The 17,864-nt window shown below is 44.2% G+C and overlaps 1 protein-coding gene across 2 annotated transcripts in view; it reads right to left on the bottom strand.

The window, feature by feature from the left end:
• MFSD1 (major facilitator superfamily domain containing 1) overlaps positions 1–17,864 on the bottom strand; it is a 74,165-nt gene that overhangs the window by 23,077 nt on the left and 33,224 nt on the right. For both annotated transcript variants that reach the window (XM_040349261.1, XM_040349260.1), the window contains exons 6-13: positions 17,729–17,837; positions 16,374–16,476; positions 14,234–14,332; positions 13,502–13,613; positions 11,221–11,277; positions 10,985–11,141; positions 9,788–9,885; positions 3,015–3,127 (exon numbers count right to left, since the gene is read on the bottom strand). In XM_040349261.1, the coding sequence (XP_040205195.1) occupies positions 3,015–3,127; positions 9,788–9,885; positions 10,985–11,141; positions 11,221–11,277; positions 13,502–13,613; positions 14,234–14,332; positions 16,374–16,476; positions 17,729–17,837 (848 nt within the window). The remainder of the gene's footprint in view (positions 1–3,014; positions 3,128–9,787; positions 9,886–10,984; positions 11,142–11,220; positions 11,278–13,501; positions 13,614–14,233; positions 14,333–16,373; positions 16,477–17,728; positions 17,838–17,864) is intronic.

The following is a 17,864-nucleotide window of genomic DNA, read 5'->3' as shown; positions in this document are numbered from 1 at the left end:
ACAACTTTCACATATTTTTCAAATAGAATACAAAATGTGCGAATCTCAGATGAGAACATGTATTCACAACTTACACATCTCCAATAGGTCCATTTCACACGGGCTTCAAGTTGTAAAAAAAGGTGCATCTCAAAAACATGATCATCATCAAAAAGTTTTTTCAGAATTCAATTCAAAAGGTGAAACTCATTTTGTATTGATGCGTTACACAGAGCAATATATTTAAAGCATTTTTCTTTTCATTTTGCTTATGGCTTACAGCTAGTGACAAGGAACCCTGACTAAGTATTGAGTGCATACTATACTGTACCTGGACATACTTTTCAGTAAGCCAACATTTCTGTATTAAAAATCCTTTTATTGGTCTTATGCAATTCTCATTTTCTCAGATGCTGAATTTGGAGTTTTCACTAGCTGCAAGCCATAATCAAACATTAAAATAAAGAAATATATAACTGTGTGTACACTTTAATTGAATTACTGAAACAAAATTAACTTTTTGGTGATATTAAAAAATTTTGAGATGCAACTGTACAAGAGCAGTGTGGACAGCAAGCTTTGACAAAGCACTTGCAGAGTACACCCTGTACAACCACTTTTACCTACAGGTAAGCCTATAATAAGACTTACCTGTAAGTGCTTGAAATATCTCCTAAACCTTCACGGTTTAGGAGATATTTACGATCGAGCTGTGCTGCGATGTCTAGGAAGAGGGGTGAAAATGGACGAAGACAGACGTTCGCTGCCATTGGGGAGAGCGGAGACATTGCAGGAAATAAAGACCCATCAGGGATTACTTCCTCTTTAACTAGTTGCCGACCAGCCGCTGTCGTTTTACAGCGGCAGGTCGGCTCCCCTGCGCGAGAGCCCGTAGCTATACGTCAGCTCTCGCGCAGGGCGCTCCCGTGCCCGCCGGGCGCGATCGCCGCCGGGCACACGCTAATCGCTTGTTACAGATCTGGGACTGAGAGAGAAATGCTGATCTTCTGTTCATACAATGTATGAACAGAAGATCAGTCATTTCCCCATGTCAGTCCACCCCCCTACAGTTAGAACACACCCAGGGAACATGCTTAACCCCTTCACTGCCAGTGGCATTTTTATAGTAATCCAATGCATTTTTATAGCACTGATCGCTATAAAAATGCCAATGGTCCCAAAAATGGGTCAATTGTCCGCCATAATGTCGCAGTACAGGGAAAAAAAACGCTGATCGCCGCCATTACTAGTAAAACAAAAATATTAAATAAAAAATGCCATAAAAATACCACCTATTTTGTAAACGCTATAACTTTTGCGCAAACCAAACGCTTATTGCGATCTTTTTTTTTTACAAAAAATATGTAGAAGAATACGTATCGGCCTAAACTGAGGGGAAAAAAAATGTTTTTTTTATATATTTTTGGGGGATATTTATTATAGCAAAAATAAAAAAATAAATAAAAAAATTCAAAATTGTCGCTCTATTTTTGTTTATAGCGCAAAAACTAAACCGCAGAGGTGATCAAATTAAATTTAATTTTGTTTGGGAGCCACGTCGCACGACCGCGCAATTGTCAGTCAAAGCGACGCAGTGCCGAATCGCAAAAAGTGCTCTGGTCTTTGACCAGCAATATGGTCCGGGTGTTAATTGGTTGGTTAAGCTGCAATATTGGATATTAATATGCCTCGGCTGTGACGCTTCGCATCTGTGGCAATGACTGACATGTAGCAGATTGGCGACCAGCAAGCCAGTCAAATGTAACACATTTGAGAAAGTACCAAACGCCATGCAACCAAGTACAATGCACACGGTTGCAGCGCATGTCTGCAAAAAATGGTAATAACAGGCGGTGAGGAGGAGTTGCATTGTTTTCTCATTGCCTGTCAGTAGCCTTCTGATCACAATCTGAACATGATCAGGCTTCAGGAGGCAAGGGAGGGGGGGGGGTAATTTAGATGTCAAATTTATCCCCGAATGGTCATTTTAAGCTCCAGTTTGTAAATGTTGAGCACAAGTCCTAATGGGAGTGCCGATTGCCACTTTGCTAGCTGATGCTTGTCAGCACTCCCATTAGGATCGGTGCTCAACATTTCCAAAATGGAGTTGAATGGTACATGAAAAGCTTCAAGCAAAGCTCGCTGAAAGCTCTGCAATTGCCTTGTCAAAACTCACTGTTCACACTACACCAATACAAGCTGAATACTGTGTGAAACAGGCCTATTGGAGATGTGCAAGTTGAGCATCTATCCTTTTAATGTCATAACCACATTTCTTGGAGGGCCTTGACACTTCCTATGACTGGATTGAAGTTCTTGTGTTAGATGTGTGGATATTAATGAGTATGTTCCTGGCTCATTAGAACTAAAGTAGCAGCTTGAATGAGCTGTGCAAAGTCTTGAACATTACAAAGTCCAGATGAATGTGACGACTACTAAATAAACCATGAACTGGATAAACGAGAACATCCACACTGACCTAAAACATGTGTCCTGTATAATAATGTTGCCAAAGAGTTTGAGGTTCAGTAAACTTCTTGTGGTAGCTCACAAGAAAACATAATGGGGGAAACTTACGGGAGCAGAGAGAATCTAAAGGAACTGTAAATAGTAACCAATCGCAATCTAATATTAGCTAGTTAAGCTTTGAAAATGAAAGCTAGTAACCGATTGTACAACTGTTACAGATTCCATCTATTTCTGTCTTTGTAAATTCCCCTCACTGTGTGTTTGAGGATTGGAGAAAAAAAAAAAAAAAAAGATGGTCATCTTCTACAAATGGCTAGAACCATTGATGAACAAGGTTTATAGCCTTCTTCTTGATGGTAACAGTGTAAAACAATTACATCTTGTGTACTAATAAAAAAGTTACACTTCTACTTGCCAGATTTAAGTTTTACCACATTACTATTTCCACTTGCATATAAAATAAATTAGCATCAGACGCTGCGTTTTCTAAAAATTCTCATCAGATAAGACCACTTGCTAGGAAGATATGAAAGATGTAAGTTTGCTGGGGACAACCAAAGACTTACTGCAAAGGCAAGCACTGAAAAAGACTTCAAGGAATAGGTAGCCACGGGAATCCAGGATGACACCAGCAACAATGGCAATAATAGCCAGACCAAGGTTCTGGATGGATTGCATGCTGCATGAAATAGAGGTCAGAGGTAAATACAGGACAGACATGTAAGATTTGTATATCAAAAATAACCATGCAGGTATTTCCATAAAAGCAGCTTTATATTACAGCAACAACTTAGACCATCAAAACCCAACTTTTATAACTACTGGTACATGCAAGCAATTTGGTATTTGCAGAAGGATATTGTGGTGTCGTTTATCAATTCATAAAATAGATTTAAAAAACTGGAAGAGACAGCAGTTGTAAACCGGAATAAGATTAGTTTCACTGCCCCAGAACTAGCAACCAAGTGAAGGAGGAGTGGATGCTTCCAACTAGGGCTGTACAATAAAGGGATTTTTAATACAGCTTACCTGTAAAATCCTTTTCTTGGAGTACATCACGGGACACAGAGCAGCATATTCATTACTATGTGGGTTATATGGAGTACCTTCAGGTGATGGACACTGGCAATCTCAAACAGGAAGTGCCCCTCCCTATATAACCCCCTCCCATAGGAGGAGTACCTCAGTTTTGTAGCAAGCAGTATGCCTCCCAAAATGGTCCCCATAAGAGGGGTGGGAGCTCTGTGTCCCGTGATGTACTCCAAGAAAAGGATTTTACAGGTAAGCTGTATTAAAAATCCCTTTTTCTTTCTCGTACATCACGGGACACAGAGCAGCATATTCATTACTATGTGGGATGTCCCAAAGCAATGCTTACAATGAGGGGAGGGAGAACATCTTCCCAAGACAAAAGGATTTAATTTAGAGATATACTCAAATCATAATAAATCCAACTTGGTTGAGAAAAAATAATTTTAAATTTTACTCAAAAGGGAGCCCCCGGAAATCGAGGGTCTCAAACTGCAGCCTGCAGCACTGCCTGCCCAAAGGCTGTATCAGTATTCCTTCTTACGTCCAACTGGTAGAATTTTGTAAACGTGTGGACAGAAGACCAGGTTGCCGCCTTGCAAACTTGAGCCATAGAGATCTGGTGGTGTGCTGCCCAGGAGGCGCCCATGGCCCTAGTAGAATGAGCCTTTAATGATAACGGAGGAGGCAACCCCTTCAAGCCGTAGGCTTGAGTGATTAACTGTTTAATCCACCTTGAGATGGTGGATTTTGCAGCTGCCTGCCCCTTCTTGGGCCCATCCGGTAAAATGAACAACACATCTGTTTTCCGGATCTTCTCTGTAGCCTTAAGATAGGCCTTCATGGCCCTGACAATATCCAAGGTATGCAGCAACCCTTCCTTTCTGGAAGTAGGTTTAGGGAAGAAGGATGGTAATACCAAATCCTGGTTTAGATGAAAACTGGATATAACCTTCGGTAGGAAGGAAGGATGAGGGCGGAGAACGACCTTGTCCTTATGTAAAATAAGATATGGTTCCTTACAGGATAAGGCTGCCAGTTCCGATACTCTTCTGGCGGAAATCATGGCGACCAAAAATACTAACTTCCTTGTCAGTAAAACCAAAGGAATTTCAGCCAACGGCTCAAAAGGTTGTTTCTGTAAACTTGACAGAACAAGATTTAAATCCCACGGACAAAGCGGGGATTTAACTGGAGGATTAATACGTAAGACCCCCTGCATGAAGGTCTTAACCAGCGAGTGGGTGGCCAGCGGCCGCTGAAACCATACTGACAAAGCTGAAATCTGTCCTTTGATTGTGCTTAATGCCAGTCCTCTATCCACTCCTAGCTGGAGAAAACTTAATACTCTATCGATGGTAAATTTGCGAGAAAGCCATCGCTTGGACTCACACCAGCCTACATAGGCCTTCCAGACCCTGTAATAAATCACCCTAGAGACCGGTTTCCTGGCTCTGATTAGGGTAGAGATTACTCTCCGAGACAGACCTCTACCCCTGAGAATCAGGGATTCAGCTTCCAGGCCGTCAAATTTAGATGCCGTAAGGCAGGGTGGAGGATCGGACCTTGCGATAGCAGGTCTGGCCGTAGAGGAAGAGTCCAAGTATCTCCCACTACCATCTTTAGGATTAGTGAATACCATGCCCTTCTGGGCCATGCTGGAGCTACCAGGATAACTGGTATGTGCTCCACCCTGATCCTGCGCAGCAGGCGGGGTAGTAACTGGAGCGGGGGAAATGCATAAAGAAGTTTGAACTGATGCCAAGGGCAAACTAACGCATCGGTTCCGCAGGCCCTGGGATCCCTTGTGCGGGACATGAACCTGTCTAGCTTCTTGTTCAGTCTCGATGCCATGATATCCACGTCCGGCACTCCCCATTTCTGGCAGAGTGTCTGAAAGACCTGTGGATGCAGAGACCACTTCCCCGGCAACAGAGTCTGGCGACTTAAGAAGTCCGCCTGTAGGTTGTCCACTCCGGGAATGAATATAGCCGATATGCAGGGCACATGGGCTTCTGCCCACAAGAAAATCAAGCTCACTTCTCTCTGAGCGGCTTGACTCTTGGTTCCCCCTTGGTGATTTATGTATGCCACCGCCGTGGCATTGTCCGATTGTATTCTCACCGGGAACCCCTGCAGTTTGGACGTCCAAGCCCTGAGGGCTAGTCGAGCAGCTCTGAGCTCCAAGATATTGATGGGCAACTGGTTCTCTGCCGCTGCCCAAGTGCCCTGGCGAGTGCAACCATCCAAAATTGCTCCCCAGCCAATCAGGCTGGCGTCTGTGGTTACTATTTTCCAGGTCACAGGACTGAACGTCTTTCCCTTCAGGAGATTCTGAGGGTTTAACCACCAAGATAGACTTTGCCGGACTCTTGGTGAGAGTGGCAAAGGAATCTCTAAGGCCTGAGGCCTCTTGCTCCATGCTGACAGGATGGCTGCCTGCAGGATGCGAGTGTGGCTCTGAGCGTACGGAACCGCCTCGAATGTGGCCACCATCTTGCCTAGTAGTCGCATACATAGGCGAACAGTTGGCCTTCTCTTTCTTAGAACTATTTGTATTAGCTCCTTGATGGCCTTGACCTTTAATAGGGGTAGGAACACCTTTTGTTGTTCTGTATCCAATCTCATGCCGAGATATTCCAGCTGCCTTGTGGGCAGGAATGCTGACTTGTCTCGATTTAGGACCCAGCCGAACCTCTCGAGGTACTGAACCGTGAGGGCCACTGCTCGTTCCAGGCCAGGAGACGAGTGGTCTACGACCAAGAGGTCGTCCAGGTAAGCCAGGACCGTGACCCCTTGGGTCCTTAGATTGGCTAGGATTGGGGCTAGGACCTTCGTGAATACCCGGGGGGCCGTAGCCAACCCGAAGGGGAGCGCCACAAATTGGAAAGGACGCTGAGCCACCGCGAAGCGTAGAAATACTTGATGTGGCTGAAAAATTGGCACATGAAGGTAAGCATCCTTTATGTCTATGGACGCCATGAAGTCGTCCTTCTGGAGCACGGCGACAGCTGACCGAATAGTTTCCATCCGGAATGAGCGGACCTTTAAGTACGCATTTACTCCCTTTAAGTCCAAAATTGGCCTGACATCGCCGTTGGGCTTTGGGATGATAAACAGGTTGGAGTAGAACCCCAATCCCTGTTCCCGGACTGGTACTTCTACTATCACCCTCTGGTATAGCAGATGATTCAATGCCGCCATCAATGCGGCTCTTTTCACAGGGTCGCCTGGTACTCTTGACTCCTGGTAATGAGGAGGAGGGAATTTTAGAAATTCTAGTTTGTAGCCCGTGGCCACGGAAGACCGTACCCAGCAGTTGGGAATGCTGGCCTCCCAGACTTCTGCAAAGAGACGTAGCCTTCCCCCCACCATCGTGGGTGGGGGCGCCCCTTCATAAGGCCGACTTGGGGGCTGGCTTCGCAGGCTTGCGGTACCACTGCTTCTTGCCCCCAGTGGCTTGGCCCTGTGGCTTATTGTTAAAGCCTGATATTGCAGGAGGCCGTCGATACTGTCTGGTATTAGAGGGCCCCTGTCCCGGGAAGGGCTGGCGCTTAAACGCGGGCCCTCGGGCTTTCTTCTTGACTGGCAAGAGAGTGCTTTTGCCGCTTGATATAGTCTGAATATATCTATCCAAATCTTCTCCGAAAAGTCGTCCTCCATGGAAGGGAAACCCTACCAGGAGTTTTTTGCATGGGGGCTCAGCCTCCCAACTCTTCAACCATAAGAGCCTTCTCATATGGATTAGAAATAAGGATAAACGTGATGCCTGCTGGATGGAGTCCTTGATAGCATCCACCGTAAAGCGTATAGCCCTCGGTATATCCGAAAATTCCTCTGCCTGCTGGGCAGGGATAAGTTTAAGCATCTGCTTAGTCTTATCTGATAATGCTTGGGCAACTCCAATAGCAGCCACAGCGGGCTGAACTATCGCCCCTGCTGAAGTAAAGGAGGCTTTCAGTAATGTTTCCAAGCGTTTATCAACCGGATCCTTAAACACCTGTACGTTTTCCACCGGACAAGTTAAAGATTTGTTCACATAGGAGATGGCTGCGTCCACTGCCGGAGGCGCCCACCTTTTGGAGAATTTCTCCTCCATAGGATATAAAACAGAGAATCTTTTAGGTGGTAAAAAGACTCTATCTGGCTTAATCCAATCCTGAAACATGACCTCCTCGAGTAGAGGATGGATCGGAAAAACTGCGTTGCTTTGAGGCGTTCTTAATGAGCCTAAAGCTGAAAATGTCGATACTTGAGATTCTGGTATGGGTAACTTAAATGCCTCATGGACCATGTCCGTTAAGGCCTGAACCCACAAACTTTCCCCTTGGGAGGCTGAACCAGACCCCTCAGTATCCAGATCCTCGATCTCTGAACCACCCTGGTCCAGAGCGTCAAGTCTATCCAATTCCCCTAGGGAAAGGATCTCTGTGTCTGAGGGTTCTTGCTCAGGGGACGGAGACCTAGTCCGCTTTCTACCCGATATAGCCTTAGCTATCCTTTTTGCCATTCTTTTCTCTAGTTCACCTAAAGAAACAGCAAGAACCCTCTCAGTGACAAAGCCGGGGTTGGACTGACCTGGATCAGCCCCAGCACCAGATCCCCCAGGTCCCATCAAGGCGTGCCCTGATATGTCCTGTGGGGAGAGCAGCGGCATAGCCGTGTCTGAGCCCTCGGATTTTGCGGGGGAATCCCCACCCTTTGTACCCTCTGACCCAGAAGCCATGGTACAATACCGAGGTACACCTGCTATCACCCAGCCACAGACGTAGCTAAGGGGATCTGTCGGTTTGGGAGCGATAGAGACTAACGCCCAAACTGAGAAGGGAGATCAGCAGTTCTTTCCCTTCTCTTTTTCTTTTTTTTTTTTTTTTTTTTTTGAAGAGAAAAAGAAACCACTCTGTCTCCCACTAAGTATTGCCAATAGCCATCTGCTGAGAAAAAGGAAAAGAAAACCTATCTGTAGGTTTGACAGTCCTTAGAAAAGACTGCAATCCTTCCTTTCGCCACCGGGTGTCCTTGGCGTGCTCTGCTCTGTGTCCTCCTCTGCTCTAGCTCAGGATGATACTGAGCTCTTGGCAGCTAATGGAAGGGCTTCCCCTTCCTTTATTTGTGATTCGCCGCCCACAGGGACGCGCCCCCACCACGGAAACGGCGCGAAAATCGTTCATATCTCGGGCGCGCGCGCCCGTCGGCGGGGGCCATCACACATGGAGGACGGAGCAGCGCAGGCACCCAGGCAGGTAAGCCCTTTAGGTAGGTCACAGACCTCCTTTTTAGCATGGGAAAAAGGCTCCCCTCTCACAGAGATCCCACACCTAGCGCCAGCAGCCCAGCTAAGCAACACTTACCAGGGAGGTCACATATTACTGGGGAAAAAGTTTGAATCATCCTGTCTCTGTCATAGACATAGTGATTCCTTGCCAATGCAGAGCATACCCAGGCATGTCCCCCTGTGCACCCCCTGCAGGGAACCCGCTAAGAACCAAGTTCCGCAAGCTCCCCCAATACTTACCTGCTCCATGCCGCAGGACTTTTGCACAGCAAGAGGTCCAATCTTCCCCCATCTCCGTGGGTGGCGTCTAGACCTTCAGGCCCTGGGTTCCTATGAAGGAGCCACTGTCCTGGGCCCATATAGCACCCTGGCAACAGAAACATTAGGCCCCCAAAGGTTTCTAAGTTCTGGGCCCAGGGTCCAGCTCTCTGAACAGAAAGCATTATGGGCTACACCCCAATGGTTTGGGGTCCGGTTGCTGACCACTTTAGCACTGAGGCCTTTGGACAGAACCGGTTAGCCCACCTTAATCCCAAGGATGTGGAGGTAAGCTAAACCATGACCAACACCTAAGACACTGGCGAAAAAACTGAGGTACTCCTCCTATGGGAGGGGGTTATATAGGGAGGGGCACTTCCTGTTTGAGATTGCCAGTGTCCATCACTTGAAGGTACTCCATATAACCCACATAGTAATGAATATGCTGCTCTGTGTCCCGTGATGTACGAGAAAGAAATTAAGCTTTTATACGAGTATCGGTACTGGCTCAGGATTCTCCTGCCGACAACTGAAATGTACACAAAATAATGCAGCGATTACAGGTTAAGGAGTGGGGCCGCAGGAGAGGGAGATTCAGGGTGGTACAGTGGTGAACAGGAGTGCAGGGGGGGGGGGGCACAGTGGTAGTATCAGTGCATCTTTAATAGCTGAATTCTCACATATAAACAATTAAGGGCTCTAAAAGACTATGGCCACTATATGGACTGCGTAAACAAGATATTTGCACAAAATATAGAAGGAAAATCAAATACTTACAATCCATAAGCAGTACCCAGCTGGTGTTCAGGAACTACAAATGCCACCATAGGCCACAAGGCACAAGCCAAAAGAGAATAGGAAACACCCAGTAAGCTCTGGAAAAACAAGAAAGGCAGTAGGCTCCTAAAGCAGATCTTTCCTTGAATGACGTCAGATTTTACAATACTAGGAAGAATGAAAGTTTTTCCAATCTGTGCAAAAATGTAAACTGACTAAAACCAGAACTTTCACAATCTAGGGTATGTTTGACATAAATAAAGCCACCACTGATCATCAATGCAAAAAGCAAAAAAAAAAAAAAATATAAATTCAATGTGAATTTACAGATCTTCATCTTGCAAGCACATTGGCTCTTTTCAGTACATTTGCAGATAAGCAGCAACTTAAATAGAACATAATCTCACCCCCCCCCCCACTCTTTTGCAAGGGGTCATCACAGGTCTAGGTCAGGGGAAACATTGCCCCGTTTACATTTTACTGGTCTGCATCCATCTGCAGACAATAAAGCAGAAAATGTATTTAACTGCTTCAGGTCCACCCTATAGCAGTTTTACCTGTGCGCCAGATCACCAGACATGGCTGTCTGCAGTTTATTACAGAGTTTTAGTCATTGTGGACATTATCAATTGTGTACACTCCAGATCGAGTAGAGGGAAAAAAAAAAAAAAAAATTATATTGGCAAAGGTAAAAAGTGTTACTAAACCCACAACAGTAAAATCAGTCTGTATATGCAGTAAAGCATGCTTAGTTTAGGGTGCATTGCCATTTATTTTTTTCTTGGGAGGGAGCCTGTGATCAGCACAGAGCCAATCAGCACTGTCCAGAGGTCCCGTGGTCTCATAGGACAGTCCGAGGAGAATGAAAACTCCAACAAGCTTTAACCAAACACTAATAGAAGTCACATGACTGTTATATACTGCTGATAAGAAAAGTTACTTAAAAGTTTATATTTACTAAAATAATTGCATTTCCATGTTTTGTGGGAGACCAGATATAGTGAATGCAGGGTGCTTGGATTACTCTACATAACAGATTTGGAAACAAGCAGAGTTCTTTACAATAAAATGTGGCTAAATGCTTTGTGACTCAAGCCTTCCACTACTGGATGGCACACAATATGAAGGCAATATATATATATATATATATATATATATATAACACATACACACACACACTCAATCTCTCTCACTTACCATAGCTATCCAGGGATTCCAGAAGGTAAAGGCCAGCATAAGATGAGCAGCAAGCGTGGACACCACAGCACACATGACCCAGATTATATTCTTCCCAATCCGGTCAACCATAAAGCCGAACACAGGTGACAGCGGTGCCGAGATTATGTACACCACACTGCATAAGTAGAGAAACATGATAATGTATACTGCAATACCCAAATACTAATATTTTTCATTTAAAACTATTAGCATACCTGTTTATTGCACCTGCTTGCAGAGGTGAGAACTCATATTTCTCAATGAAGAAAACTCTAGTTATAAATTAAAGAAAATTTTTAAAAGTCAAGTTTTAAAATACATTCTTAAAAAATATAAAATCATACCACAGGCCAAAATCATTTAAGGAGTAGAAAAACATAATTTCCAGACAGATTTATAAAATATTGACATATGTAGCCAGTAGTGGTGCAACCGATCACTGTTGATCCGAACGCTATGCAATCCGTGGATTGCCGTCGCGGCCATAGTGTTAGGAAAGGCCGCGGCTTCGGCCTAGTTCCGGAGCCGCGGCCATCTTGGTACACCCGGCTGCGGCCCTCCTCTATGTTCTCACCCACAGAGGAGGATCCCGCGCTCGAGGGACACACACACGCCGCTGTCTGAGGTCTGGAAGTGCAGTGTAAGCAATTTTAGTACAGGAACGCTATGTTGTCATCTGTAAAATATCGTGACTAAAAAACAGCTGAAATGCTTGCTTTTGGTGGCATTGTTGTTCCCGGCTCCTTGGCAGTGCTGGTCATTGCCAAAAACCCTGGGCATTTGGTCAAGTGAACATATTGATGGGGTCTGCACTGAGGGGTTACACCGTCTGCCTGTACTACTGGGGGTTACACCGTCTGCCTGTACTACTGGGGGGGGGGGGGGTGTCTGCACTGAGGGGGTTTGCTGTCTTTACTACTGTGGGGGGTGTAACCATTTTTTTTTTTGCACTGGGTGACACAGCACCAACCCTAGTGACGCCACTGCAGTGGGGGGAGATGTGGGTATTACAGTGGGGGGGGGGGGGGGGGGGGGGGTTTTTTTTTTGCCGACCCGAAAAATGATCCAATCCGTGACTCTGATCCGAGGAACGATCCGAACCGTGAGTTTTTTGATCAGTTGCACCCCTAGTAGCCAGACTGAACTGTGATTAGATGCGCGACTGGTGAGAGAGTTCCCGAAAACAGTGTATATAATAATTAGCAAAACTTCTATTAAAAAAATAATTCCATCTAAGACAGAGGCTAAATATGACTAAGAGCTCAGGACAACCAGTCTAAGCTTAACTAGCTGCATACATGTTTCAGTTTGGTGACTTGCTTATCTCTGAAACAAGGATAAGAATGAAAGCCTTGGAGCTTTTGAAGCAGAATTAAACCTCAATTTTGTATTTATTTTTGGTTCGTTAGAATAGGTTCCAGGAGCTTTTAGCCATAATGTGCAGGTAAACATTATGGTAGGCTTGTCTGGCAAGAGATCCTATTCAGCACTGTACCGTCATAGCCAAAGTCACATCGTCATAGCACTGAGCAGTACTGTAAACAAGCACTGAGCTGAGCACATATGGCTCAGTGTACACAAACACTGAAAGGCAGAGAGAGGGGTTTAATTACAGAATAGACCCATGTTCATAAAAAAAAAAGTGTATATATATTTAACCACTTTGTATCCCGGCCATAGGCAAAAAAAAACGGCCACAAGGTGGCTCTCAATTGCCGGGAGGACGTCCATAGACATCCCTCGGCTCCTCCGGCCACTGGGGGGGTGCACGTGCCGCATCACTGCGGTGCCAATGCGCGTGCCTGGCGGCCGCAATGTCCGCCAAGTACCCGCGATCGGCTGTTACACAGACAAGGACATGGATCTGTGTGTAAACACACAGATCCATGTCCTGTCAGGGAGAGGAGACCGATGCGGTGTCCCTTGTACATAGGGACACAGATCGGTCACCTGCCCCAGTCAGTCCCCTCCCCCCACAGTTAGAATCACTAGTAGGGAACACATTTAACCCCTTCCTTGCCCCATAGTGTTAACCCCATCCCTGCCAGTCATATTTATACAGTAATCAGTGCATATTTATAGCACTGATCGCTGTATAAATGTAAATGGTCCCAAAAACGTGTCAAAAAGTGTCCGATGTGTCTGCCATATTCTCGCAGTCCCAATAAAAAAAAACAGCACTATAAATTATAAAAGCGCATGATCCCAACAAACTTGGGATTGTATGCCCTTATAATTTATCGTGCTGCTTTTTTTATATTACGAACTGTTTTTATAGCAAGCAGCTTAATTTTTTGTGCCCTAAAACTGACTTTTACACGTGTATTGTAGTTACGCTTTAACGTTAAAAACCAAGTCAGCAATCGCAATTGTCATATTTGTGCCAAGAAAAAAATAAATCTATTCCTAAAGACAGACAAATCATGTTTAATATTTGGAATGTCAGCAAGAGATTTATAGAATATGAATATAGACTAAGACTACTTGTGCACTTACTTGCCAAGACCAATAAAAGGAAACACAGCAACATAGTAACAAACACATATCAAAAATATTAGCCAGAGACTGAGGGAAAAGTCCTTGACGTCAGTCAGTTTGATGACTTCACCTAGAACAAAAAGAAGGGGGCAATTATGTGAGAACTACTGAATGCAGACAGCAGAGTTTGTCATAGCAATGGACTCTGACAAAGAGTTTAACTTCAAAAACGTAATATCCATCTAGATTAGTGGTTCCTCAGGACCCACTAACAGGCCAGGTTTGCAAGATAACTGAAATACATCACAGGTGATATCATTTTCTGCTCAGCGATTGCAGTATTCTAGTCTGCATCTCCCCAAGGTATTACTTAAAAATCGGTCCTGTTAGTGGTTCCTGAGGATTGGAGCCGAGAACCACTGATCTAGATCATTAAAACAGTGTTTCTCAGCTTCCATTATTTTGCACAGGTGATTTAATCAGTTTCACGCTTTTCCAAAAAAAATATTGCCTTCACTAACAGCCGCGAAAACTCTGCGCACTAAACTATGTAGCGCTAGCTAGTATACAGAACTGTATTCCTGCTCCCAGAATAGTGCTGTGTACTTTATATAACTGATGCCGTATACAGTTACTATAGCTTTCACATAAGGTACATCTGTTAGTGAGGGCAATAGTTTATTAGTGACAGAAAGCTGGAGTTACTTTACACGTGATAAAAGAAATTTCGCTCTACTGAACTTTACATACCAGTTTTTCCTTGTTCTTTATTCAGTATTTTTTCTGCTCGCTTATCCAGATATCCAAGTACAAGAGCACAGACCAAGGAGAACACACATGTTATTCCACCTGGAAAAAGGTGAAGGAGGGGGGGGGGGGGTTTAGACATGAGTAAAAACAAAGCAATAAATCCCTGGAGGCGTCTAGTTCCTTCTTTTGTTGTGGATAAATCGGATAAATGGATTTAATTGCGCATCAATTCATTAAGTTGCCTGCATCATGCTACTTACCTGCAGACCTTCTGCTCTATTCCATGAAACCTCACAGTAGTCTCCAAACTGAGACCCTTTGCTTGCCTCTATCCAGCCCTTGAGGCACTATTCCTCCCACTGATACAAAACACTATTCTGCCATCTGACACAATGGGACACCATCTCTCCCACAGACACCAATAATGGGGCACTATTCATCCATATGATACCAATGAGGGACACCATTCTTCCCCCTAATACCAAATGTGGCGAGGTCTACTCTACCAATCATGTTAGGAAAGTTTGCACTCTTACAAGTCACAGTCCAGCCCCCCTAAAGTCTAAAGGACATTAAATCGGCCCTTTGTTAAAGTTTGGAGACCCCAGCTCTAGACAATTTATGTAAAATGATTGTCTAGGGGGGGTGCCCTGCTGCACCCAAGTGCTTCCATGACAGTACTAGGCTTTTCAGCTTGACAAAGTTCCAGCATATAAGAGAGCTCCTGTAAGAGGCTCCACCTTCAGTAATTACTTCAAATAGCTTGTTACAGTGTCAATAGATTTAATTTTTTTCCCTCACATAAATATATAAAGAGTAAACCAAATCAGATCTCACGCTTAGCTTCGTGCCTTAATTCCAGCTGCAGACACCACTAAAAAGGCAAACATTTTTTTTTAGTTTTCAATAGAGGGGAGGTGAATTCGAATCCATGTCAGTCTTTGCCGTCTGTGTCCCCATCTACTCTCCAATAGCCCCGTTTAACCAAATTTTGGGTTGTCCCCAAAAAAGTAATAGATGGGAAATATTCCAATAGGGACACTTGATTTGGTGATCTGAGGGGGGGGGGTCCCCAAGAGATTCCCTTCATTTGCAGGGATTTCCTTTCACTTCCCGTTATGGGACAGGAAGTGAAGGTAAATCTCCCCAATGGGACACAGATGGCAAATCATAAATCAGACAGGGGTTATAACCCTCCCTTACTCTATCCAAAAATGGAAAAAAAGCCTATAGTTCTACTTTAAAAGCAGGACTAGCAAAGGTTCACATTCTGGTTTCAGACATTTCTGTTCAAACATGAGGCAGGGCACTGCACAGGTTAAAGTATGACCGCTGTCTGTAGTCTAAAAACAGAAACTATATATTCACCAATTCCTGGTTCTCTTGGTCTGACACTGGTGCATGTGTAGTAATTAGATCTGACACAGCCACAAAAAAGGCATAACATTCACACAGAGAACGCCATGCATGAAGAAATGGGTCCATCACATAAGGACTCCCATATTTGTGATGCAACACAGACCAAATGGCCAAGCATGAATTGGATCCTGCGTGACCTAACAAGAAGTTGCCTGTCCCTTCAGAAAATGAAGACAAGCTAAGTGAATGAATACATGGACATAGGGGAACTGATCAGTCGTGACACTACAAACTGCAGCCACAACATGTGAGCCCATCATTACACAGCAAGGCAAACAAATGACACAGGGTACATTAGCTACACTAATACCTGGTTAAAACAAAGAAAACATTCAAGAAAGTGTACTTCTTTAAAAAAAAGGTAGGGAAAAAGTTAATGCCCTTTTGCATCTTAAGAGAAAAATACAACTAAAAAATAGACCCGCTGAATGCATGAACACCCAATAAGCCTGAATTACCAGCAGAATGCACTACTGTAGCTCTGACAATACAGAAGCACAGCAGTCCTCCATTCTCCTTTCCTCTGGAATATAGTTTTAGTGCAAGAAGTGTAAATAGGTAGTAGTTTAAAAAATAACCACTGGCAAAATCAGGTTTTCAGAAAAGAAGAAAGTTTCCCTTTCTTAAACTTAATGCAGATCAGCCAGTAATTCACAGCACATCATATTTAGCAATAGTTTAGTGTAATATGGACACACAAATGCTTACAATTAGGAATTACCTATCATGAGTGTTACACCGAGTGTTGTGTAACCTGCAGAGCTCATCGCGTCCTTTATCCGAGCATACACCAGCCCCATAACATTCATATTTACTGTGCTACCCTGAAACAGAACAACTATTGAAGTTATAGAGAATATGCTTATAATGCATAATATATAGATGCTAAACAATAGATTTTGTATATTAATGCCATTGAAAAATCGCACATAGGAGGTATCATAGTTAAAAGATGTATAATTTTCCAACAACACTGAGGTCCAAGAGGCGATGATAAAGGCAGAGGCCCTTGCTTCCACAGTCTTCATACAAAACGTATTAAAAAACAACAAAAAAAAAAAAAAAAAAAGACACCCCTTGTGCAGATGCCTATTTTTCTGTAAAACCGCATGAGGCTTGGTCTATGTCTATTTAGGCCTAACACAGATAAACACCTTAAAGTGGAGGTTTACCCAAAAACGTAATTTTTAACATTAGATCGAGGCTCATTTTGTCAAGGGGAATCGGGTGTTTTTTTTAAAATCGAAGCAGTACTTACCGTTTTAGAGATAGATCTTTTCCGCTGCTTCCGAGTATGGGCTGCGGGACTGGGCGTTCCTATTTGATTGACAGGCTTCCGCCGGTCGCATACGTTGCGTCGCGATTTTCCGAAAGTAGCCGAACGTCGGTGCGCAGGCGCCGTAATAGAGCCACACCGACGTTCGGCTTCTCGTGACGCGATGTACGAGACCGTCGGAAGCCTGTCAAAAAGGAACGCCCAGTCCCGAAGACCATACCCGGAAGCGGCGGAGAAATTCTCTCTCTAAAACGGTAAGTACTGCTTCGATTTAAAAAAAAAAAACACCCGATTCCCCTTCACAAAATGAGCATCAATCTAATGTTAAAAATTGTTTTTCGGGTGAACTCCAAGCCTCGATCTAATGTTAAAAATTGTTTTTCGGGTGAACTCTCGCTTTAAAAGACCAAGTCCCATGCTCCTGCTGGGAGCGCCATATAAACTGTATGAAGCATCATAAGCTGTGTTTCAGCAGTGCTATGAGGACTTCCTGTCTCCGAATAAAGTCGAACTGGGCTGAGTGCTGCTCAGCCTTTTTTTAAAAGGAGGCATTATTTTATGAAGAGATACAAGGCTTCCTCTGATAAGGTTGAGACAGAGCATGGCACACAAACTGAGTGGCATAAGCACATTTGCTTTATTGACGATGCGCTATATGAAATTGTGCCTTTACACGAAGGCCTAGTGGCACAGAAAATCAATGGGCTACAAAGCACACCATGTTTTGCCAAAACACATACATGTTTCTAGACAAAAGGCAAACACTCATCACATTACTTCAAAGTCACAGTGCTACCCACCACTCTAGCCATACTGAGCTGCAGTCCAAAAACCAAGTTCAGCTCCTTCCCTTTGAACCAGCTGACAGCATAAGTATTTTGTGCAACTGCAAGAGATTCTCCACCAATCCTGAAAAACAGCAAAATAATAACTGTT

This window comes from Rana temporaria, chromosome 4 (genome assembly GCF_905171775.1).
Source record: "Rana temporaria chromosome 4, aRanTem1.1, whole genome shotgun sequence".
NCBI classification, from domain to species: Eukaryota; Metazoa; Chordata; class Amphibia; order Anura; family Ranidae; genus Rana; species Rana temporaria.
Note: the sequence above shows the minus strand (reverse complement) of the source record. Positions and strands in the feature narration are given on the sequence as shown.